Here is a 24,725-nt window from a genome sequence, read left to right as displayed (position 1 = left end):
TGAGCATAGTCCAGTAACGCAAACAGAACTGTCGGAGCAAAGACTACGGATACCTGGCATATCAACTTCACACCGCATCGAAGAACGGGTACATTGTCCCGAGATATCTACGGATACCTCTGTCTGGACCACACCCCAACACACCTCACCTCCCCGGCACGGATCACGAAGACACCGGCGCCTGCGCTGTCAGGTCCTTAGTCCGCTACTAGTGCGCCTTACCTTATTCACTCGTACGGGTCACTGGTAGCCAAGGAGTTGAGAGATGCAAGCTAGGCGTCCCGACCTCGCATTTTTTCGTTTGGAACCACCTCCGAGTCTCCCACCTCCCCCCCATATGCAGTGCTCCGGTCGGTCCTCAGCCAGGCGATCGCCTCATCCACCCGATCTCTATTCGAGTCTTGTCACTTTGTGAAGTTGTGGGTTAGGAGGGCGTTGCGCGTCCACCCACCACGCTACCCCTGCTTAGGAGGAAGAGTGGTACACTAAACTTACGGACCGCCGTACCCTGGCACGTTTTTCTCGACGGGCTAAGGTATCTGGGCTGCAAACCGCTGTACAGTTGCTTGCGAGTTGTCGACTAAACTTGTCGGTGCTAGTTGTCGAGTTGGTGTTGTGTACAGAGTATGGAGTAGCGCCGAAGCCCTTCCCATTGCCCCGGCGCCAGTCGTTTGGGTCGAGATGAGAGTCTCTTGTCTTACACGCTCGCGCCCTCTGTCACGTCCTATTTTTTACGGCTCAGCTGGGCTCTTCAACCGTCGTACCCAGCCGCCAGACAAGTATTACGATGAGGCCACTCAGGGTAGTCTGGAGGAGTCGGAAATGGCTGTGGGGGGGGGGATGGAGAAGAGACTAAGAGTGAGCAGATGCCGATGCACGCAGCTCGCAGCTCGCATCCATCGATCCCATCCAAAAGAGCCAGAATACCAAGACCCTTAGCCCGCAGAGCCCGGATGCTGGCTCTTCTTGGCAGCCAAGGGCTTGGGTTCTCTCAACCTCTCTGAGCCCAAAGGCGGATCAAGGAACCTTGACGTGCTGCATGCTGCATCGTCCGGCTCATCCGCAAGCTATTGAACTTTTTGGCCGGGGAAAGAGAGGTATGTATCTGGAAGTACCTTTTGACCGCATTCATCATTCTCCTCTCTTTTTCCTCCCGATCTCCAGCCATTTTACTTTAATGATTGAACAGTACATATTATACCTTGCAGTGGTTTGTCAATAGAGTCGGTAAAGTGAAAGAAGGTGTCTCGACTGCAGCTGAAGAAACAGAGACAAACGAAAAGGAAAGTCAGAAACAAGGAAAGGAAATCAACACAACCTGAAAAGTTTCAAAACCCGGGAGGTCGAAAAAGGCCTAGAAGAGACAATAAAACTAGCCAACGTATCCCCAAGAGCCCCCGAATGGAAGGCCGGCTCATAGTGTTCTCCATAAAGTTCCCACCTCACAGATGACAGTAGTGACAGTCCACATCAGATAGTGCGGCGCTTGTCGGGGGAGGCTAAGCACCGCCAACACCGAAAGAGCAGCGGTAAAGAGTCATCAACATCATCATCATCGTCAAGATTCAGGGCCGCCCAGCCCAGCCCAGCCCGAGCGACCGCCAGAGCCGTGCGTACGCAAGGACGGCATAGAAAGACTATGTACTTACTGCGTGAGGACCAAGGTAGTGTAGACTGCAGCCCCCCCTCCCCCGGCATAACGCCATTACGTCGTCGGCTCTTGTTCCCGGGGGAGGGCCTTGGTGTGTTGCTCGTCGTGGATTGGTTTGGACGGGCCTAGCCCTGTTACCGCCGCGGCATTCTTTGCACGGTCTACCTACTCAAATCTTCCGGGGGCCTTATTCACAAGAGTTACAAAGTACAACTGAGGTTCACCGCACCCTCTGGGCAGTCCTTTTGCCTTGATCTACCCGCTGAACCTGGTTTCTGAGTCTTGACCTGTTGGAGACCTCTGGGTCACCTGTGGCCGTGCTTTTGCCTTGCCTTGCCTTACCTTTGAGCTGATCTTTTTGGTCTGGTTTCCTGCTGGACCCGGACCTGGGACCACCTGCCAAACTCCTACCATGCTGCAGCAAGCAACTGACCTGTGACGACTGGGTACGAGAGAAGAGCGAGGAAAGATGAAGTAGCAGGTCGCAGGTCAGGTAGGCGGTGTTGCTAATTCTTGTTGCATAATACGCCTCCGTACTCCCGTACTCCCGGAGGTACTCCCGGAGGTACTCCCGTACAGAGGACGCCTCGTGCTTGGATTTTTGACACGTTCCCGTCCTTTCCATGCTCTTTTCATGCTCTCTATACCTTGACTCTCTCTCGCTCTCTCTCCATACTCGGTACGGATTCATACATCATCTCGGGGATTCTCCTACCTTTTTTTGAGAATTTCGTTCCCTCTTCTGTTTCCTGGTTTCCGATTTCTGGTGTCCTGCTCCTCGGATCGCCTCGCGTCATCTCGAATCTGTCTTCCTCGACTAAACTCAACCTCCCTCTAACACCAACAGCTCTTGGTACACCCCATCAACGGCCTGGGACACGTACATACAGACGAAAGCCGAAGATTTCCATGACCGAATTCTAATCGCAACCGTCTCGAAACTTCGTTACTCTGTTCGCCCGGGTCCTCCATTCGTTCACCATCCATATTAATTCCACCTTTTTGTGCTCGCCGCGCAAAGAGTGTGTGCTTCGTCAGTCAGTCGGACCTTTAGATAACAGACTGCGCAACCTCCCTCCCGCCGAGTCACCCGTACGGATACCTTACCTCACAGTAAAGGTACAGCTGCTCGTCCGCCATTACATCGCATCCACTACCACCACACGATAATCTTAAAGCCGGAGAGATCCACGAATCCACGAACGAACCCGCGCGGCCACCCTTCGGTCTCTCACTCACCCCCGAATTGTACGCCCTAACCGAGCAATTCACCCTGCATAGGTTACGTGGAGAGAGAGAAAGAGAGAAAGAGAGAAAGAGACAGAGAGAGGAATTGCGCTAGTCACACGGCCGAAGCTGTCGATTCCGAAACCCTCGAATCCCCGAATCCCTCCCGTCGTCCCAGACCCAGTTGTGCGCGCATAGCATATTGGGGGCCACCCGCATCGCATCTCTGCTCATTCCTCACATCCTCGTCTCGACGGGCTAGAGGGCCTTGTCCTGCTCATCCAAGACCATCTTGGTCGCGCACGGCGCAAGTGGTTGTCTCTCAGTAATTTGGTTGCATGGTTGCTGGCTTGGCAAACGTCGGCCACGAAAGCACCCAGCGAATTCGCAAAGATGGGCCGTAATCGAGGTTCGTGCTCCCACATTCTCCCTTCCAGCTCAAGTTCGGTCGCATAGTCCTGTCTTCCAAGTTCCCATCCTCGATTCCTCTTAGCCTGCTGCAGTCGGCAGCCTACGGTGTACGGGATACACCACACACACACACACACACACACACACACACACACCCTTCCCAAGTTTCCCAGCCCAGCCCTTGCACCGGCCATCATGCGTAGGAGGCTTTTTTTTTGGTGGCACGCTGGCGCGTGTTGCTGGCGTGCATCCCAATCTCAATATGCCCAATATCCCTTTTACTGCGCAATGCTGTTGTTTGGCAGCATAAACATCAAATACCCTTGCCCGGCCTTGTTTCTGTCCTCAGCTGGTCCTGGATGGCTTTGCATCACCCGAATCCTGAACCCAGTTTCGAGGCTTGAGTCTCTCACCATCCATCCGTACGGATACTCTCGTCCTCACCATTAATCCCCTACCTTTACACTTCCCTGCCGCTTCCCGTCCGCCCCAGTATCGTCCTGCTCGGCCATCCTCACCATCCGCCGTCGTCCTCGTCCGCCGCCGGGGACCCCCCCCCCCCCCTTCCTCCCCTTGCGCTCCTCCCTTCGCAAACCCCCTCACATCCGCTCAACCCCGGCCAGTTGGTGGACCTGACCAATTAGTCGGGCACCAGGCGATATTGTTACTTTTTCATGACCCAGTGGCTTTGAATTTTTTTATTTTTTTTAATTGCTAGTATTGGTGTTACTGAGGTGTAGGAGAGAGACGGGACGCGCGCGCAATCATGCTGACCAAATCCGCTTCGATGGGCACAACAGTCCTCTCATTCATGTCCCAATTTTCTGCCACTTCGAGGGACGGCAGCAAGACAAACCAGCCAACTCCAAATTCGTCACCTCCCCCCGACGCGGCGACACCTTTTCCTCCATACAACCTCAAGTCGCAACCCAATTCAAATCCACCACCAACACAACATCATCAACCTTCACCTCAAAAGACAGAACCCTTCCCAGAACCGCCAGCCAGTTTTGGCCAGCGCCCCGCAACCCCTACTTCGCCCGCGCGCCCACCATCCGAATATGCGTCATCACCCATAAACGGTACTGCCAACAGCTCGCCCGTAAACAGCCCCAGATCCGTCTCTGGCCGCCAACGCAGCTCCTCCCGCCCACTTTCGATGGTAATGCCATACCAGCCGCCCCTCATGGATATCAACGAAGATACCATTCCCGAGCTTCAGCCCATCTTCACTTTCCTGAACAGCCATGCGAACAAGCTGTACCAGGAGGGCTATTTTCTCAAGTTGGATGACCAAAACACACGTGAGTTTATTTATTTATTTTGCTATTGTGTTTTTTGCCTTTGCGTCTGCAGCGACCTTGGCAGCTGGGGTGGGTGGCGCGCATAACAACTCGGACCGATCTCTGACCATTTTCACAGAGGGCAAGCCCAATGCCGACCGCACATGGACTGAGTGCTTCGCTCAGCTTGTCGGAACCGTATTGTCACTATGGGACGCAGCAGAGCTCGATGCCGCTGGCGAGGACGGCGAGATCCTCCCAAAATTCATCAACTTGACGGACGCTTCGATCAAAATGGTATGTCGAGTCCCGATTGCCGCCGTGCCCAGCCAGATTTGGGAAACCTGTCGGAATTGGCAGGTGCGACGGTGCGGGGGATCGAGTGCTAATTTACCATGCCCTTGGCGTATAGATCGATTCCCTACCAACACGATCGAATGACGAACAGCCGCTGCAGAATATCCTCAGCGTCTCAACTGCCGGCAGAAACCGTTATCTGTTGCACTTCAACTCTCATCACTCGCTGGTACAATGGACAGCTGGCATCAGACTCGCTATGTACGAGCATTCGACGCTGCAGGAGGCTTACACCGGTGCCTTGATCGCCGGCAAGGGCAAGTCTCTCAACAACATCAACCTCATCATGGATAGACAAAAGTTCAAGACCGAGGAATGGGTGCGTGTGCGATTCGGCGCCGGAGTCCCCTGGAGACGGTGCTGGTGTGTCATTTCTCCCCCCGACGAGAAGGAGTATGCAAAGGCACAGAAGGAGATGCGCAAAAAGTCGCCCTACGATCGTTCGACGCCGATTCTCAAGGGAGATATCAAGTTCTACGATACCAGGAAGGACGGCAAGAAGCAGAAGAAGGCTCGCCCGATCGCCACCATCACCGATGCCTACTCTTCGTACGCCATCTACCCGCAGGCCAAGTCGCTGATTGATGCATCAACGCTCCTTAAGATTGAGGGAAACATCACCATCCACTCTGACCCGCCGTCCTCCACCGAGGGTTTCGTCTTCATCATGCCCGAAACTCACCCTGCCGTCAGCGGTTTCGAGATGCTGCTGCGCTTCCTCTTCCCCACCTGGGACACTTTCTGCCTCTACGGCCGCCCTGGCAGACTCGTGGCCAGTGTCCTCGACCCGAGATCGCTGATGTTTGCCATGCCAAAGCACCGCAGATATGGTTACCTCGAGATCATGGACGTTACAACTCTGATCAATGAAGAAGGCAGCTCAAGCTGGTCGGAACGTGACTGGAGAAAGAAGCTCAAGGAGCTTACTGGTAAGCGAATGAATCAAGCGGAAGAGTCGCAAGCCATGCGTCAAAGAAGTGGAAGCAAGAAGAGCAGCCGTCTCAGCTTCGGCAATGGCACCTCCAGCCCTGTGCCGGCCAAGCCTAGAGTTGGCTTTGCATCTGATGCCATTTCAAACCGGTCTTCTCGATCAATGTCACTGGGCACCCCCAACCGCTCAGAGAGCACGCCTGTAACGACGTCTCGTGCACCTCCCGCATTGGCTGGTATTATGAACAAGGCCAACCATGCACGCAACTCTTCAGACCCTCATCTGCTTGGCCACACACCCCAGCGCCCCGAGGATCGTGGCTATGACAGTTCGTGCAGCAACTCTTACAACAACTCACCTGCTCGTTCGCCAGCCAGAGGACCATCACCAGCACGTGGCCCGCCCCCTGCAAGAGGTGGTATCCTTCGTTCAGGAACTCAGAGTTCTGAGGAAGACACAGCTCGGAGCACACCGGTGCGAGAGATCGAGGGAGCTGTGCGCCAGATGGAGTCGCCAGAGCCTGTTGCCGCCCCTCCTGCATTCAACTATGGTCCTAATTCCAAGCCTGCAGGCAAGCCTTACCACTCTCCAGATCTTCGCAGGGCTACCACTCGGTTGTCAACTACTACCCTTTCCCAGTTGACGAAAGCAGGAGGATTTGTGATCCCCCCCGATAGCCCATCCGATGCGTCTTCTGAGCGGAGGAGTGGGGAGGATGCTGCGCCATCTGGTCCTTTGGTACATCCTCAAGCTTATCCCGACCACCACCACGTAGGAGGCACTGCTAACGATACAATGTCTCGTGAAGCTCTGACCCCTAACCAAACCCCTCCTTCCTCCGGTGGTCTCCCGCCCCCCATTCCGCCCATGAACCAGAAGCGTTCCCGATCGCCCCTTGCCCAGCAGTCGTTCGGCCCCCCTAGCCCTCACCCCCAGGGTCCCCTGCCTCCCAACCCTCAAAGCCGAGGCGGCCCTCAAGACGCGAGACCCCCTCCCCTTCCTGAACACTTGGAAGGCCTTCAGCAGATGAGAGGCCCAGTTGAGGGACACTCCCCTCAGATCCGTCCTCAGCCGTCTTTCAGCAACTTTTCGCGACCTGATGGTACCAGAACTCCCCCTTTGGGTGGGCCGGGCCGAGTGCCTACTCCGGAAATGCGAAACCGCGGTATGAACCCTCAGTCCATGGGACCACCGCCGCCTCCGCATGGTAGAGACCCTCGCGCTCAAGGCCGTGGTGTCCCGCTCCCTGGGATCGATACAAACGCCGCCTTCCAGCGCAAACCGTTGCCGGTTCGTTCGGACAGCTTGAGAAGCCCTCAGCAACAGACGCCCATCTCGGCATCCAGCGGTGGCAGTTGGGGCAACAACATTATCGACCAAGCGGGATTCCAGCAGATCCAGCCCCGCGACCCCAGACAGAGGACACCGGTTCCCGAGCAGCAGATCAACAGAGCTCAGACGCAGAGGAGCGACGCCAGCTGCTACGACGACGCTTCGTCGACCGCGAGCCCAGACTACGCTAGTCGCAAGTCCAGTGAGACACAGCGTTCTCAAAAGTCTTTCGAGCGGCCCAGAGCAGGTGTTCTGAAGACTGTGGGTGGTGCCGATTCCGACAATGGAGAGTTTGCCATTCCTGATGTCAACTTCGGGCCTACCGTCAACTATGGAGCCAATCAGCCCGCAAGAAATAAGACACCTACGCCCATGACCTACCAGGCCATGCCCGGCCCTCAACAACCTTTCTCTCCAGCGGCAATGAAGTCTCCCACTGCCATCGACTCCAGCCATAACCGACAAGAATCGGAGGATACAGTCAGGAAGGTTGCGTGGCAACCAGGTGCTGCCGCTGTGCCAAACGGTCCAGGCATGAGCGCGGAGCAGTTTGTTCAACAGCGTGCGGCCCAACCGCCTGCTCCCATGTACGCCCACAACAGAACGCCCTCTGGCAACATCCTTACCATGCGATCAATGACCCCGACTCCCGCCATGACCCGGAGCGGCTCCCAAGAGATGCTCGCTCGTCACTCTCGCAGCAGCTCGGCGGATCTCCTGCAGCGTCCCGGCTCTCGCGGCGCCAACGCTGTTCTCGACATGTCTAGCAATGGTGAGGTGTCGTCCCACCTGTCGGCGCGCGAACAGGAGCATGTTGCCCGCATGACGGGCTCGCCCCTCATCACGATGGCCGGCAACCGCAATGCGAACCAGCAACAGCAGGGAGCTGGCTTGGTCGGTGCGATCCATGCTCGCGAGCAGGAAAGACAGCGGGCCAAGCAGGGCATGAACACGCAGGCGGTGCAGCAAGCTATCAACCAGCGCCAGCAGCAGCAAGCCATGGTTTACCAGCAACAGCTCCAACGTCAGCAGCAACAGCAGGTCTACCAGCAGCAACAAATGTATGCCCAGCAACAGCAGCCCATGTCTCCCCAAGGCATGGTTCCCCAAGGCATGTACACTCAGAGCAACATGTCGGTTGGCCAAATGAGCCAGATGGGGCAGATGGGCCAAATGGGTCAGCCGAGGGGACAGCCCAACGGATACGCAACCGGGCCTGCGCAGAACTTCGGCTTCGCTCAAGGTAGCAGCTACGGCCCCGCGAGCAACTACGGAGGCGGCGCCGCTAGCACTTACGGAGGTGCGGCCAGCACCTTTGGTCAGGGAGGCGGATACAGCCAGGGAGGCTCTTATGCCAACCCGATGGCCATGCGCCAGGGTCGTCAATCTCCCGGGCCGCAGATGATGGACCCCAGATTCATGCAGCAGCAACAGCAGCAACAGCAGCAGCAGCAGCAGCAGCAGCAGCAGCAACAGGGCCAGTACTCCCCGGGACCTCGTCAGGGCGGACGTGGACAAGCCTACCCTGCGACATACCAAGGACAGGCTTTTTAGACGTGTGAATGACGACGGGTATAAATGAGACGAGACAGAGAGAAAAAGAGAGAGAGAGAGAGAGAGAGAGGAAGAAGTTCGGTTTTTATCGATTGAGTTGATACCAGCAGACGGGGGCGATGCGCCTCAGTCTTGAAAGAGTGTAACATCATCTGGAACGGCCACATGGAAGGCGTTTGGAGAGAAGTAATTGCAACCATAGGAAAGTTGGTTGTAGTCTTTGGTCCAGATAGGACAAGCATTTGGGATTTCTTTTGTTGCGTAGAGGCTGGATAATAGCATGGCCGACGGTTGGCATTGATGACTAGCAGAGACGGCCGAACACAAGTGATGAGAAAGAATTAGCATTACAAGACAAGAGCTTTTGAAATTATTCTGGTATTGCCTAGTTCCTAATTCTCGAGATCACAATTTGACGAGATTGATTGCAATAGTGAACTACGGATGTGCGTTGTGATTAACAAGTATCCAGGTCCTGTAGCCTGCGCACGGGCGGGCATCTTCAGGCCCGGATCGGCGAGGCAAGTTCTCCCTTGTTAGGCAGACATGTGAAGTCGGTGAAGATGGTTCCCGCTCAGGAGTTCACTTGTGAAGTTTAACACTAGGAAAGTGTGTGTGGAGTACGGATATTACAGGCGACAGCCATCTAGGCATCGTTTAGAAACAAGGTAGCTGGTCCCAAGAGCTGCGGCTACCGGCAACTCAATTCGACTGCCCGAGGCTCAAGCTTGGGGAAGCGTACCTACCTTACCTAGTTTATTGCCACTTCAACTACTTACCGTGTAAATGGCTCGGGATTTCCTCCGCCGTCACGTCGCCGCGTCTTGACTTTGTCCTGCCCGTCACGTCTTTTGGCGCGTCTTGGCGGCGGGTGCCGTGTAAGTCGGAGGATACTTTTTAGTGGAGACTACAAGGTCCAAGTACCTGCCACTGACTGGCTGACAGCGGCTGCGGGTGCGGGTGCTCTTGCTACCTCGTGGCCACTGATTACACAGGACCTGACGGGACGGACCAAGACCCCCTCAACGCCCTCTGCGCCCCGAGAAGGACCCCCAGCCAGTGGCTCGTCGCATCTTTCCAACATCAGAGACATTTCTTTTGTGCTTTCGAGGTCGAGTCCACGCCCACGCGCATGCCCAACTCACGCCTCCAAGTTTGCATCATCTGACTTGCAACGCGCTGTCCGGAAAGCAACCACGCGCTGCCTAAAATTGACACTTGTTATTGCCCTTCTTTCCACCCATTTCTCATTTCTATTCCCAGCGTATACTTGATTGCTGTACAAGGCGTCGTGATTTACTTGCTTCACCAGTCACTCTGCTGCTCCTTACCCCCCCCCCCCCCCCCTGTATGTACCTATTTGGGCTGGTCATGACGTCCTCGCATCCTTGATTTATAAAGATACGACGTTGCCGGGTGACCGGGGATCGACTTTGCATACAACAACCCCTCCACCTCGCCCATCGCATTATCGATCACAGCGCAATAAGGCAAGGTAAGGTACCCCGACTTTTCGTTTTTGGGGTTGCCTCCCACGAATTTCTCAACTTTCTGGCGAACGACGCGCATACCCACGATAAACATACCTTATACTTCGTACCCAACCACCACCACTGCCACCCCCCTACTGGGTCGAACATCGAGGAACGAAACGAGGCGCCCTTGCGAACCACCGAGTCCACCTACGCTTGTCCCATTGAAGCCTACGGCGCAAATAGTCCAGACGTACTTGACATCCTTCAATATCGACATTATTCTTGAAGCCCAACGTCGATTACCGTTCCATTCGCCCACATTCAGTAAATGCATCGCCAGCTTCTCCTTTTTGGCTGCGAAACTATCCTATCCGGCCGCGCATCTCGATTGATTCCCCTCCAGCGCCGGCCGTCCGTCAAACCCAGCCTGCGGTCGACGACAGCAGCCTAGACAAGCTTGACCAGCTTCAATCTTCTCCAGTGGTCCCAATGGAGGGTGATGGGTCGCAGCCCACCCAAGGTATGCCCTTTTATTTCATCCCATCTTGAGCTCTAAGCAAGTCGTCGCCGTAGACCAATAGACCAAGACGCTGACCTTTTGCCACCTCTCTGCGCCTTAGCTACCCAGAATGTCCTTGATCCGCGCCGCATAGGCAAGCAGAACTCGGGCTTCTCCGACGAGGACATATCCGATATTGTCTGCCTCCTCTACCCTCATACCAAGTCTGCCAGAGCCGAGGTAGCACGCATAGCAAGTTGTCGCTCGCCTCATGTCGTCGGCAGGGCGGAAGCGGATGCCGTTGAGCCCGACTACGAGAGGGAGGACACGGCCGACCAATTCCAGCTGACGCCGCCCAGCGTCGAACATGCAATCATATTGAGGTTGTCGGCCGAGACCAAGGATCCCCTTCGCGGTTTCCTATTTGGCAGGAACGGAGCCAGGTGCGACATTTGCTTTCAGGAGGACCCTATGAAGCGCCTGAGCAACGTTCACTTTCGCATCTATGTCAATGAGTACGGCGTGGTCATGCTCGAGGACAAATCCACCAACGGGACCTTTGTCGACCAGGTGCTGCTGCGCTCGAAGCCTAAGAGCCCCAATGAGAAGTGCGACATGAAGAGAGTGCTCAGTCACGGTTCTAAGATCAAGGTGCTGATGCACAACGAGAAGCACGACCTCGAGTTCATGGTTAGGATGCCGAAGCGAGTCGGTGATTATGAGAGGGCCTACAACATCAAGCTCCAGCGATACTTTGCTAGAATGGAAGTCTTGCGCGAGCCGGACGTCAACGAGACGTTGGTACCGGGTCCTGGTGGGCATGTCGACTTGTTCTCTGCTCCTAGGAGACCGCCGACGGCCACTACACGGCGGATAGCGCTGCCGTCCGGAACCACACAAGATAACGTCGACCGCTTTCCGAGAGACTGGGACGGGTCCGGTAGGTACAATCGTGTCAGCCAGATCGGCAAGGGAGCCTTTGCGGTTGTGTACAAGGTCACGTCCAAGTTCGACGGAGTCCCATACGCTGCCAAAGAATTAGAGAAGCGGCGCTTCATAAAAAACGGCGTCCTCGATCAAAAGGTGGAGAATGAGATGAGAATCATGCAAAAGGTCCAGCACGTAGGTTCTACATTGAGCCCCTTTTCTTACGTCGAACCCTCCTAACTCCAAGTAGCCGAACATTGTACGGTACATAGAGCATCTCGATTGGGACAACCGGCTCTTTATCATCATTATGGAGTACGTCGGAGGTGGTGACTTGGGAAAACTCATCAGCGGCCGAGGCTGTTTGGCTGAGACCAACGTCAAGCAAATGGCAGCCCAGCTGCTGAGCGCTTTGGCGCATCTGCACGAAAATCACATTACGCATCGAGACGTCAAGCCTGACAATATCCTCATTTCATCACTTGACCCTTTTGAGGTGAAGCTGACCGACTTCGGCCTCTCCAAGATGGTCGATAACGAACAAACCTTCCTCCGAACATTCTGCGGAACGCTGTTGTATTGTGCGCCCGAGGTATACTCGGAGTATGCCGAGTACGATGACGACGGCCGCCGACACCCTCGTAATAGAGCTAAGCGCGCGGCGGTTGGACAGCGATACGACCACGCTGTTGATGTCTGGTCGCTCGGTGGCGTGCTCTTTTATGCGTTGACAGGCCGCCCCCCGTACCCAGTTAATAACGGTGTTAGTTACTCGGAGTTGCTGCACACCATCATGACGGTGCCCCTCAACACCATGCCTTTGGTACGACAGAACATTTCAAGGCAAGGCATTGAGTTTCTATGCTACATGCTTGAGAAACGGCCAGAATGCCGGGCGACTGTCCGCGACCTTCAGTCCCATCCCTGGTTAGGGCCATACAGGCTGAAAACTCTGACGAATTACGACCAGTCCTTCGACGAAATCACCGACGAGGATGAAGAGCTGCAGGTCAATGCGTCTCAACTCAGTCTAGAAGAAGGCCAGTCACGCTATCTGCTGGATACGGAATTGCCACTGGAGGACGAGGTGGACGATGATATTGTCAACGACTTCATCGAGGAGGATTCAGAAAAGGAGAACGGCGGCACATTCGGCCCTCGCGGACAGGGTGCTGGTCCGAGACTGTTTGGAGAGGTAAACATGTCTGCGGTCGGAAGCAAGGGGGCGATACCGGCAGAGCGACTGAACCTGCCTGTGGCCGACTCGGGCGTTCTTGGCAACGAGAGTGTAGAGACGGAAATACTGGACAGCTGCGATTCTGGTGACGTTTCGACAATTATCGGCCAAAAGTCGGCCAGCAGCGGCGGAGTCCGATTGTCCATCTCGTCAGCCAATGGCCAGTCCGCGGATCAACTTCGAAGTCTGGTTGAAAACGTTGCGTCTCAGAGTCTAGGGGCGACTGATTTCGGTAGCGATATCCAGATGAAGTCCGCAGACGTTAGTCAAGTTAACGGCTCATTCTTCACCGCCAGCAAAAGGAAGCCGCCATCGTTCGATACAAGCGACGAATTCGAACCGCGGCCGCGGGAAAAGCCAACTTTCAAGCGCCTGAAGTCCGAGGGCAACCTCGACGCGTTGGCAGAAAAGCAAATGGAGGAGTACAATTTGCTCGCGTCAGTACCGCAGATTAAGAGGTTGGAGTCTGGACGCCAGATAGACGGACCATTCAACAAGATGAACTTTTGGAAGAACAATGTCGAATCATGGCATCTCCGCTACCCTGAGATGACACAACTACAGTACGAAACGTTCAAAAAGGCAGCTCAAAGCCGGGGAGAGGAGTTTGGCCCGGGAAAGACTCCCTTGTGGGAGTTGGCTTTCAAGTACTTTCCGCCAAATAATGGTGTCCTCGCCACGCACACAGAAGAACAGTCGACCATTGATGACACGAATCGAGCTTTACTAAAACGAGACGACAGGAAAGTCCTGGAGGGTACAGAATGGGATATTCCTCCGACAGCACCGCCACTCGAAGAGGAAGAAGAAGAAGATTCGCTACCAGACACACTTCCTCCAGATACACAGAAGATAATAGTGCCTGTTTCTGACGATGGACCGAAACGTGCCGTCGCCGTATTGGAATCAGCCCCTGGTTCGGTGGTCTCTGGCATTTCGGTCCCCATGACCAATTCACTGCTGTCATGGGGACGTGGACCGACTAATACAGTGATTTATGAGCAGAAGACGGAGATTCGGGTGCCTAAGTACGCTCTCAAAATCCTGTTATGGAAAGACGGTCACGATCCCTCAAAGGACGTCACCAAGCATCCTTGGGACAAGAGTCCCGATGGCAAAGGATTCGCCTTTTATCTGTCCACAAAGGCAACAAACGGCGTCCTTCTCAATGGAGTCCTGCTCCCTTCCCACGACTGCAAGAACCCAGCCGGCCCATCCAAGAACTGGGTCCAGCTTTACGACGGCGACGAGATTGTAGTCTGGGGTACTGCCGCAGACACAACGAGCCAGACCAAGGTCACTTTCCGCTGCTTCTACGGCGACTCTGCCCGTCGGCGACCCGATGACTTGCTGCCCAAGCTCGTGTCCCCGTCGGCTGCACGTAGAGTGGACGAGGTCTGCGGGCGGTATGAGAGGAAGCTCAAGACGTCGGCGGAGAAGAATGCCAAGCTTGCCGAGGTCGACAGGGAGTTCGCGGAGCGCAAGCAGAATATTGAGAGGGAACGCGAGCGCAGCCGCGCGTTTGAAGAGAAGAGGCTTGAGGCGCATCGGATCGTCGCGCTTAGGAACCAGGTTTCGAGGCGGGGAAGTCCCGCGAGCGCGCCGGCTGCTACTGTGCTTAGGGGCCAGACGCCTGGCGGCGGCGGTGTACCGTCGCCGTTGGGGGAGCAGGCGAGCAGCAGTCCGAAGAATTAGGAGTCTCTCGAGAATGAAGAGGATTCTAGTTGTCCAGGCGATGGGGCCCAGCGGATACCCGCAGACCTCATATTCGACATGAACGAGAACGAGTTCGACATGGAGTTCGAGCCCTCGCCAGAGCCCGGTCACGAGGGCATGGATGAAGAGGAATGATGGGGACGGAGGTTACGGACAGCGGTATTGGGTATAGTGGAGGCGCCTCTTCCTGTCTCGGTTCAAGATTCATAAACCAGCGCTTGTTTCTATATATATGTGCTCAACGGCAAACCCACTCAGCATCAACGGGTCCTCTTTCTAAACGTTGGATTTTGTAGGGGTGCTATGCAGAGCTTGTCTATTGATTGACACAAGAAAAAAGCGATAAAGAGATAGCGGGTTAGAGTAGATGAAGTATGAAAGAAGAACAAAACTCATGAAGAAATACAACAAAACATCATTACCAAGACTATAGAAGTTATTCGGTTCCTTCGGGCTCATTCCCATTGATGAGTGAGATGAACCACTTGTCTGAAACATGTGAAAAGATGAACCGTAAATCAATTGTGGTATACTGCACATGTATCTCCTGGCTACGAACATCTTTCTGATCCATCACCATTTGCCAAAAAGGCAGAGAGGTTCTGCACTTCGCCTCACTGATGATCTTGACCTAAACAAAATCTTGCATCGTCATGGCATAAGGTAGGCTGGACAGCGCTGCCCTTGTTTTTTGAAGAACAGAAAGAAAAAGCCTATGATCATTTGAAAAAGAAAAAAAGAAAAAAAAAAACACCTTCCTGGTCATGCTTACATGTCTAGTATACAGCTTGGGTATAGCAATATCACAAACCACCACTTTTCGTTCCGGCCTTGAGGCGAAAACGGGCTGTATGCTCGGGGTTTTTTTTTGTGGGTTTCTGCGGTTGTCCTTCCTCTACCTCTTTGCTTTTGCGTTGGCAACAACGGCCACATCAAGACCAGAAACAGAGCTTTCCTCTCTGCTGAAGGATAACCCGCTGACTCGTCATCTTGCAAATAGCTCCAAAAACAACCCCGATGTCGTGCTCTACACCAAAGACGGTGAATGTGACTTAACCGCGGTTGAAGAGGCGGCCGACCATGCCGCTCGCAATGCTTCCCGCCAGACCGCCAGAGTAGAGGGCACTTCCGGCCAAGTTGGACGCGTGGCTGAACTTGTCGCATCTCGAAAAGGCCATGGCGTTCATGATGGTCAGGACCAGGGCGATGACTGCAAACACGCCAGGAGTTAGCACACATTGTTCCAAGTAATTAGATGACTTCCTCCGAAAGAACCAACCCCCTCATCATCGCGACAAAGATATAGAAGAAGAAGAAGAAGACCTCTCCCACTCATCCCAAGGGATGGCGGGGGGTCAGGCAGGGGGAGGGGCAACGCACCAACAAGCGGCAGCCACAAGAACTGCAACCTCACGAGCGCAAAGACGGCAAGCAGGATCCAGAGGACGGGCTGGACGTAAAGCGCGAGCCAGAAGAAGCGGCTGTCGGTCGGGTTGATCGTCTTGGTGCCGGGCTCGCTGCTCTCAAAGACCCACTGCGAGTCGCCCGTCTGCACGTCCACCTCGTTCCACCACCGCAGTCCCACGAGTCGGCGGCCGGCAATGTTCTTGAGGTAGTAAAAGTCGGCGGCGAGGAGGAGGATGGTTATGATGAAGATCATGATCCTGGGGAAGAAAGAAGCCAACGGGCCTGGGGTTAGCAAACGGGAGTTTACGAGGCAGCAGTTTTGTAGCGAAGACGCCCCGTTGGGGGGTGGGCCACGTGAGCCATCTAGCCCGGGGTATGTTGATGGATAAAGGCAAAGAGCTCGAGAGGTCGGGGTCCATTTGTAGGAATGGCTCGGTTCGAGGTTCGAGGAGGGAGGGTGAGCTTTGCGACGACGTACATGCTTCTGATGATCCACAGACCGAGGAAGTACACGAGTACACTTGCTGTTCGCGCACAAGAGCATGTCAGTCAAGGTCCCCAATCAAGACGAAAGCAATAAAAAGGTGAGACCAGGCAGCTTGATGGTTGACTAACATATCCGAAATGCAAGAAAGGTCAAGAGGGTGATGGGATGCGAGCTCAACCGCCAGCTCAGGGAGCCCGGCGCATCTTGCTGCTGTTGGGATTCCATATCGGTGTGTGTGTCGACTAAGACGTTTCGTTGGCTTCGATGGGGCCGTCACACTAGGTAGGTATCGTGTCTTTCAAAAGTTCAATCGCTCAGATTTCCGTTTTCAAGCCGATGGGAAATAGTATGTCGACGCAATCAGGGGGACTTGGCTCGATCTTCGTCGTCGTGCGCATATCGTGGTTTCTGATGACAGTCGGGGGGAGAGGACGAGAGGGATGCCTGTTCGAAAAAAGGGCCAGAAACTCATTACGGTACAGCTGTCGTAATGCGCGGGCCACAGGCGTGGATTCCAGCTTGGCTGTCCTCCCATGCGCGTTCACTGGCCCAGACCCGTTGAAGCTACGGTAAGCTGTTCGGCGGGTGGAGGCTGAATTATTCCGCCAGGGGGCCCGTTGGTGCATGAGGTGAGGTGGGTCCCATTCTTAGCGCTCCCGACGCTCCAGGGGTCTATTAGCGGTCTGAGCTGGCAGAAACGACCATTGGTCGCATTACATCATCAGAGGAACCCCAGCTTCACTGTTGCAGCATCCAAGTAGCCGACTTGAGCTACCAGTTCCGAACTCGAGTTACCGAGTATCGTCCTTAAAGTGACAACGTTTAGCCGGCGCCAGAGGGTTGAAGAACTGCATCTCGTCGTGGCCAGATTTACCAACCACCTCAGTTCACATAAGAAGCTATCATTCATAACTTCAACCAACTTTTAATCAATTCAAGAGTGATAGGCTACGGCTTACACAACCCCAAGGTGTAGCATTGCGTCTGACCAGCTATCCATCATGACGGCAAGGTCCTCTTCAATCGTCCGTAGGGCGTTGCTCTATGGTGATTACAGCCACTTTATCCACCCAGAATTTGGCTGACAAGCTTCCAGTACCCTCATCATCGGAAAAGATGCTGACCAAGTCGTTGGGCCTCAAGTCCGACAACGTGACATATGATCTTGAGGACTCCGTGACACCCTCATTGAAATCAGAGGCTCGAGGGCAGCTCCGGTCTTTTCTCTCCAAGCATAAGTCGAGGCCGTCGTCGATATCCGAATTGGCAGTTCGAATTAATGCAGTGGAAACCAAGTTTGCTCTGGACGACTTGACGTCTTTAGGCTCACTCCCAAATATCGATGCTGTCGTTGTTCCCAAGGTCAACTCCGCTGCCGATCTGACTTACGTTACCGATGTTTTGCGTCATGTAGCCCCCGAACGACACACAGCGACATCACAGAATCCCATCAAAATCATCGCCTTGATCGAGTCTGCGCGTTCGGTTATGAACCTTTCGGAAATCTGCAAGGCGTCGCCATATCTAAGCGGTCTCATCTTTGCGGCCGAGGACTTTGCCCTGGACTTATCGTTGACAAGAACGCCATCTCTCACCGAGTTTCTCTACGCACGCTCCGCCATTGTAACTGCTGCCAAGGCCACCGGCTTACCTAGTGCGATCGACCTTGTCTGCACCTCCTACAAGGGAGATGAAGGCCTCAAGCGATTGGAAGAGGAGTCTATCGGAGGAAAGTCCATGGGATTCAACGGAAAGCAGTGTATACACCCAAACCAGGTGGAACTTGTCCAGAAACTGTTTGCCCCTGGCGAAAAGGAGGTCGAGTGGGCAGTGCGTGTTGCAATCGCAGACGAGAAAGCTAGCAAGGCGGGCCGTGGAGCCTGGACGTTGGACGGTATGATGATCGACGCGCCGGTAACAGGAAAGGCGAAATCGATAATTGCGAAAGCAGAAAGATGTGATATCGACGTGGCCAGCCTCCGGGCGAAATGGAAGGACCAGCAGCCTGAGTAGACTACGTCGCTAATGAAAGTAGTTTGGCCGCCAGAACGCGAGCATGAGGTTTTCTTGGTTGACTGACCAGAGATGTCGGCCGCGAGAACACTGGTTGCTGCCAGAGGGCTTCTTCCCTACAACCAATCCCATAGGGTAGATGACCATAGAGGTTGTTGCCAGCTGGTTCTTGTTCGGGCAAGGCATAGTGATGATTTGCGCCCCCTCTAGGCGAACTGTGAGCATTTGCAGCACCTACATGTTGCCGGTAAGGTATTGGAGGCTCGGCAGATCGTTCTGGCGCCGCAACTTTCCCTCCAGACTGCTCGGCCGTTGCTCCATGTCAGGCTCGGCGTCACCCTTCGCACGCATATCACCTTCCTCAGCCACTGCCTCAGTGGCTTTTTCGATGGTCGGTGTTCTCGTCTGTGATTCCCGGGTGTTCGCTGACGTTGCTTGCATTTGCGCGGAGAGGTTGTTGGGGGGTGACACCAGGTACGCTTGTATGGCCGTGGATGCTCGAGTCGTAGGAGTGACAGTCTTACAATGGGACCCTACGTCAGAGTCCTTGTGTATCTCTCCGCCAGACGGCTCATTCATCGGCTTTTGCGTAGTAGTGTCTACCAAGACCCTCGCCCTAGAATCGACCGTACCTTCTGGCGCAAAAGAATCGCACGTAGCTGGCAAACTCCTGGATTCCTCCAATGCGCAAGGTGGCAGTGACCGTTCGTCCGCAGTCATGACTCCCTTATCCAGATACCGAATAATCAATGGTCGTTCACAGGAAGCTTTGAATTTCGTGGACTCTTCATCAGGATGCACCTCTTGCCTGCGCTGGTACGAATCATGCAACGAGACACAAGCGTTTCCACTTGCTCCAGCATCATTAAATACACCGGTCTCTCGAAGCGCTTCTCTAATTGGCTCAGGGGTACTACTGTGGTGTCGGTTAAAAGAGTGCCTGGCAAGGATGTTTGATGATTGCCGCTGGTGGCCCAAGTGACATAAGTCGTAGCTCTGCTGCTTGACCGATCATGTCTAGCCGGGGCGACATACGTGTTGTCATGGATATAGTGGCGTCGGTTGTCTCTAAGAGCATCAGACCTCGTGATGCTTCTAGTTGACAAGCGATCGTCGCATTCCGGAAGATTCTCAGCTAGCTTGTCACTCGTATTCCGGTCTTCGTACCCGTCACGAGGTCGCTCTCGACCGATGACTGGGTGTACTGTTGTAGGCGTCTCCTTGCGACGAAGAAACGCTGATACTTCTACCAGCTCACTCTCTCGCCGTTGTCTGGCCTTGGCTTCTAAGCGTTGCTGTCGTTGCCACGAAGACTCGCGTGATGGAGGCTGCTCGACCGAAACCATGGAGTTGTAGGCTAGCTCTCCAACTACTACAATCAGTTGCGCATTCTGGGCATCCAGGCAATGGTAGCTTACCAGGCTTTGGCGAGGATATCCGCCCATTTTGAAAGAGGCCTGGCGTCAGGCACGGCTGGAGCTAAAAGTTCGTTAACAAAGATTTCGGAAAGCCAAGGCTTACCCACTGTGAGTCTGTCGTTAAGAACGGCTTCAGATTGGAAGTTGTTCATGACTCCTCGACCTGATGAGACTGACTTCTTCGGCACGTTTTCTGGGCGCGTAGCGCTCTCCTCAGGTGCCCTGCGTCGCTTTGCTCTGGGCTTCTTCTGAGAATCGTATCGATCTTCTCTTGTTTTGTGTCTCGTCCGCTTCTCAAATCTGGGCGGAGAACTATCTGCCGATATGGGAACTTCCGTTACCCTTGCCGCGAGAGAACGATGGCTGGGGCCATGGCGATTTGCCGCTGTAGGTGGTCTGGCTATCTTCGTCATCGGCTCGGGGATGATGGAGCTATCTCGCGATAGGGCACGTTTGTGACCACCTCGGACAGTGTTCTGCAAGGAGATTCCGTGTGGCCTCCATCCTGGAGTTTGAGCACTACCCTTATCCTGACTTGATGATAGTCGGTTTGCGGACTTTTCAGTATCGATGCCTCGACGACTGACATTGACAAGCCAGTCTTCCACGATGCCAGTGCCACGTCTGGCGGCTCCAAGCACGTTGCTATCCGGAGCATGATCCAACCCTTTCGGCAAAGAACGGCTTGTCCATGGTTCCTCCAGGTGCGGATGCCTTGATGCGACGTTTTTGTCGCCAGAGTGGCCGTACTGACGTTGATGTAGGTCTAGATTACGGTTTTTGGTCTGACGACTATCCATCGTACTCTATTTCCGCGCAGTCGTGAAGCTCGTAGAGACCGGGAATGCAAAGAACTTCAGCGGAGCGAACTGGAATGGGCAGATGTGGTCTCGAGGTATCCAGTCTTGGAGCTTGAGCCAAACGCCAAACATGTTCCTGGAAAGAACATCGTCGGGCTACCTGAACTCGCCCATAGGCGGCAATAGCTATTCACGTCGTATGGAACAGACCAACACCCGGTACCCTGAGGAATGCATCCCTTCTTCCAGTCTCGATTTCACCTGGTCTTTCCTCCATCTCTGTTGCAGGGCGAAGAAAGAGGTCCTCGCTAACGTAAGGAAGGTTAAAGGCAATGTGGAGCTCGCTTCAAAGGCGGAAAGAGGTCGACTGATGTTCCCACATATAACATGGGAAGGAACGGTTTACCTGATATCAGGTAGACGCTAAGATTGCTGTGCAAACCAAGTAGGGCAAGCACGAATCCTCTAGCCCAAAGGCCAGGCCCTTTGCATCCTGATCTGACGTGCGGTAATACCTTACTCATTTGGAAGTGGGCCGGACCCAACCTCACTCGAAATCTGAAGATTGTCTGTTCCAGTCTCCAAGCTTCCAATTCAACGACCTTTTCGCACGCAACCTGAAGACCATTGTTCTCACCAAGCTAATCGAACTGGAGCCACTCGGCATGCTAAGGTTTCAAAGGTAGGCCTGCTGACATCAAGATATTCTTCGGAAAGAGTTTTGGCTAATGGTTACAACCCCATACAGGCCTCAGTGTTGACCAGCTTCTCGCTTTTGTACAAACGCCTTCCAAAGCGTTGCGAGCGTTCCCACCTTGGTAGCTTGCTACCTCGACCGGGAGGAAGATTCACCACCTACCTTGAGTTGATTTTGATTTGGATTGTGTCTTTCGAGTAAACCATGGAAGGCCAGCCTCCTATACGAAACCCGCATTGGCCAAGGCGCCGTTGTGTAAGACGAGAGAGTTGAAGAGAGGATGAGCACCTGTCCACGCCGCTGGAAGAACTCCCAGAATCCTGCAACCTGTTCATGGTACGGATACCGCCAAGTAGATCGTGGCTTAAACCAGGCTCCGATTTGGCCAAGCCGTGATTCGACGCAGCCTCGGTGGCAGGTGAGACAAGTTGGCATGACTGTGTGCGCGAGATCTCGCGTAAAGAGCATCGTCGGGCATCGTGACACCATACCCAATCCGCCTTGGTTTTTGGGTCAGACGACAACCAACTTCGGCTGGTCGGCGCACTTGATATGCAGTCGACGCGAACCTCAAGTGGCGGCTGTCTCAGAATGCCAAGACATGGCCCTGTACGGAGTAGAGACGGAACATGTCCTGTATCGAACACCCGGCTGATTTCTATTGATAGCACCCACCTTGGCAATGGGGGAAGCCGTACCGCACTCGACCCGTCCTGACAGATGCTTGACAGCTGGACATGCAGGCTTCTCGTGTCTGTGGCCACGAAATATGCTAAAACGACTCTCGCACGGTTTCCACGTCTGGCCCACCAACAAATCCACTTCACTTCGATGCAGATAGGGCGGCAAGGAGCTGTAACCTGCGTTCATCACATGACTTTGAAAATATGCGGAGTCCAAGCCTGCCAGAGCTATGCGAAGCTAGAACACTGTCTCCGGGCTCGATGTCGCCGATACCCCATCCTCTTTGAGAGTTTCTGGGCGACAATGCCGGATGGTCGGGGAGTCGGGCAACCAAGAAATTGCAGGCGGCCGGATGCAAGTAGCATTTGAGATCAGCTCAAGAGACATTTTGCAGGGTCGCATCGTCCGTGACGACGCACGTGGCTACAAGAGCCCCCCCCGGACAGGTCATTGCGCAGCGGTATCTCAAGCTCTCGACATATGTCGATAACGACGCTGGCCCTAATAAGCTCTTTGCTTTTGCGACCAAAAATCAGGATGTGGACCTCGAAGAAGGCGCAGCAGGTTTCATCTTCGTCCGGTCAAGACCTTTTAATTATAGACGGTCCCTGGCAGTTTCGAATAATCCTGGGATCCCCAGAGAACAACCCCGTGCTCCTTCCAACCGCCAGCCCTGCCCGCATTGAGCGAGTGTACGGCATGCGTCGATTACCTACCTATATTCCACTTGCGAAAGCCAAAAACCCATCATCGGAGCAGCAGCCAAGCGGTGTGAAAATCAAAACGGTGCTGGAGCGTGGAGCCATCCCCAAACCTTGGGATTCCCGGCTGGATCGCGGACATGTGCATTAGGTTTCCTGCTGGTGGCATTCCGGAGGCCAAGTTGCCCCTCAAGGCCACCATCATCGTTGGCCCATGCGACATATCACGGCGGCTATACTACCAAGGGTACGTAGTTTAAAGGTTCCACCGCCTTAGACCCTACTGATGGGGCCCTTTAGCCGTCGACACTTCGTTGCGTCACATCATACAGTTGATATCAGAGCTCTTTCTGGATGGTGCTGTTCAAATCCTCATGATGAATCCAAGGTGAAAGTCTGAGTCGCAAGGACGGCGACTAACACGACAGAGCCCGACGTCACCGAGACGCATTGCTACTGGTCGTTGTTGCGCTGGCGGCTGGGAGGCGGCTCAGGGTTGTCTAGTTTTTTCGATGTCGTGTCGCACAAAACGGGCGATTGTCGGGCGAATAGGTACCAAACGTCCCGAGTGTCTCGAGGTCGAACGTCGAGGAGAGTCGAGGGGTTGTTTGTGCGCCGTGCGTGACTTGGGGGAGGGGCAGTCATGGCCAAACCAAGTTGACGATACGACAGAGGGGGGTGACGGCCGTCCATGTCTCCACTGGATCGACCAGCTCCACTGGCATGGAGAACTTGGACCACAAGATGCATCCACATTGCGAGGTTGACTTCACAACTTCACCCACATCACAAAGGCTGCTCATGGGCCTCTAACTGGTCAGTGCATCGCGGGGAGTGGATGTCTCAAGGGGAACGACGGCATTGAGCGTTTTGCGCGCCAAAAAGAGGTTGCTTACCGACTTCTTGTTAGCTGCTGGCCCTGGAGCTCTCCCAAGAAGGACTGCTTCGCGTGTCGCCTCGCATGAGTAGTTAATGCCGGCAAAGGAACTCTCGCCTTCGAAAGCAGCTTGGTCATATCTTTGCGCATGAGAAAGAACCATCTAGGCCAAGGTCACGGCGGAACGGCAAGCCGAGGTTGACGACGGTAGCGTGACGAAAGGAAATGGCTGGATCCCTGAAGCGCATTGGACGACAAGCCAGGGACGGACTACAGACCGACACCATCCATGGGCAACTTTGACGACTGGAAAGACGATCGAAGTCATCCAGGCTTTCTCCGGGACGCCTGCGTGGGATAAAAGCCGCACTCGCAGTTGCCAGCGGCATGGCATGAACATGTCAGCAAACGGATGGTCGATTGCGCTAAGACGCAGCAAGGGCAGCGGCGGCGGCACGGGTACGGCGAATGTCGCAATATGCCGAGTCGAGAACCGGTTCTGCAGGCTCTGCAGCGAGGTGCAACACTAGGAGACTCCACTTTCAGGAGAAGGTGGACGCTGGAGAATGATGTTGCAGCTCCAAGATGTTCATCTTGCTTCAAAATGGGCATGGTCGAAGGAGGCTGTGCAAAGTGTGGGGTCGAATAGGAATGTCACTCTTGGTCCAGTGCGTCCGCAAGTGACCAGGCCAAGCCTGTCGTCCCGCGCAGGTGTTTCCAGCACGACCAGCAGTCATGGCGGACACAGATGCAAATCTGTTTCTGCTGTCAGGATCCCACCCTGTCGACTCTCCTCCCTCTTCTTTCTCGACCAACTTCCAGAAATCCAGGCTGGCCGCTGACGGAGTCTATGTCTCTTGCAGTACCCCTCTTCGGCGTTGCCAGCTTCAGCTTAACCATCGTCTATCTAGCGGCTCCCCAGAGACTAACAGCGCCGGCGTCTGTGCGGATGCGAGTTTCTCGACTGGCTGCAACGAGGGGCAACTAGATCATACATCATGGGCTGATTTCCCATGGCCGAGATTTTTCCCCTCGCCTGCG

General features: G+C 54.5%; 4 protein-coding genes across 4 annotated transcripts; 3 read left to right on the top strand and 1 right to left on the bottom strand.

Annotated features, from left to right (window-relative positions):
- Window positions 1-4,100: 4,100 nt before the first annotated feature.
- Window positions 4,101-8,746, top strand: BDP81DRAFT_315758 (uncharacterized protein; the record flags this gene model as incomplete). Its single annotated transcript, XM_060584110.1, has 3 exons — window positions 4,101-4,593; window positions 4,712-4,869; window positions 4,985-8,746. The coding sequence occupies 3 exons, from the start codon at window positions 4,101-4,103 to the stop codon at window positions 8,744-8,746; spliced, it is 4,413 nt and encodes a 1,470-aa protein (XP_060446947.1).
- A 1,964-nt stretch (window positions 8,747-10,710) lies between these two features.
- Window positions 10,711-14,579, top strand: BDP81DRAFT_316734 (uncharacterized protein; the record flags this gene model as incomplete). The annotated part of the gene is made up of 3 exons (XM_060584191.1): window positions 10,711-10,741; window positions 10,842-11,842; window positions 11,898-14,579. The coding sequence occupies 3 exons, from the start codon at window positions 10,711-10,713 to the stop codon at window positions 14,577-14,579; spliced, it is 3,714 nt and encodes a 1,237-aa protein (XP_060446946.1).
- Window positions 14,580-15,262: 683 nt separating this feature from the next.
- BDP81DRAFT_206652 (uncharacterized protein) lies at window positions 15,263-16,334 on the bottom strand. Its single transcript, XM_060582615.1, has 2 exons — window positions 15,981-16,334; window positions 15,263-15,810 (listed from the first exon to the last, which is right to left on the bottom strand). Exons 1-2 carry the CDS (start codon window positions 16,258-16,260, stop codon window positions 15,653-15,655), a joined length of 438 nt encoding a protein of 145 aa, XP_060446945.1. The 5' UTR covers window positions 16,261-16,334; the 3' UTR covers window positions 15,263-15,652.
- Window positions 16,335-17,265: 931 nt separating this feature from the next.
- On the top strand, window positions 17,266-18,865 carry BDP81DRAFT_346188 (HpcH/HpaI aldolase/citrate lyase family protein). Its single transcript, XM_060586112.1, has 2 exons — window positions 17,266-17,541; window positions 17,591-18,865. Exons 1-2 carry the CDS (start codon window positions 17,496-17,498, stop codon window positions 18,505-18,507), a joined length of 963 nt encoding a protein of 320 aa, XP_060446944.1. The 5' UTR covers window positions 17,266-17,495; the 3' UTR covers window positions 18,508-18,865.
- The last annotated feature ends 5,860 nt before the right edge of the window (window positions 18,866-24,725 follow it).

Source organism: Colletotrichum phormii, assembly GCF_030913505.1.
Source record: "Colletotrichum phormii strain CBS 102054 chromosome Unknown BDP81scaffold_7, whole genome shotgun sequence".
NCBI classification, from domain to species: Eukaryota; Fungi; Ascomycota; class Sordariomycetes; order Glomerellales; family Glomerellaceae; genus Colletotrichum; species Colletotrichum phormii.
The sequence above is the reverse complement of the archived record's forward strand: the minus strand, read 5'-3'. Positions and strand labels throughout refer to the sequence as shown.

Bases quoted from the DNA above. Each gene is read 5' to 3' on its own strand.
- BDP81DRAFT_206652 (XM_060582615.1), bottom strand. From the start codon at position 16,260: ATGATCTTCATCATAACCATCCTCCTCCTCGCCGCCGACTTTTACTAC. The intron at 15,811-15,980 runs GTGCGTTGCCCC...GCGTGTTTGCAG, and splicing joins CTTGTGGCTGCCGCTTGTTG to TCATCGCCCTGGTCCTGACC.
- BDP81DRAFT_346188 (XM_060586112.1), top strand. From the start codon at position 17,496: ATGACGGCAAGGTCCTCTTCAATCGTCCGTAGGGCGTTGCTCTATG. The intron at 17,542-17,590 runs GTGATTACAGCC...ACAAGCTTCCAG, and splicing joins CCGTAGGGCGTTGCTCTATG to TACCCTCATCATCGGAAAAG.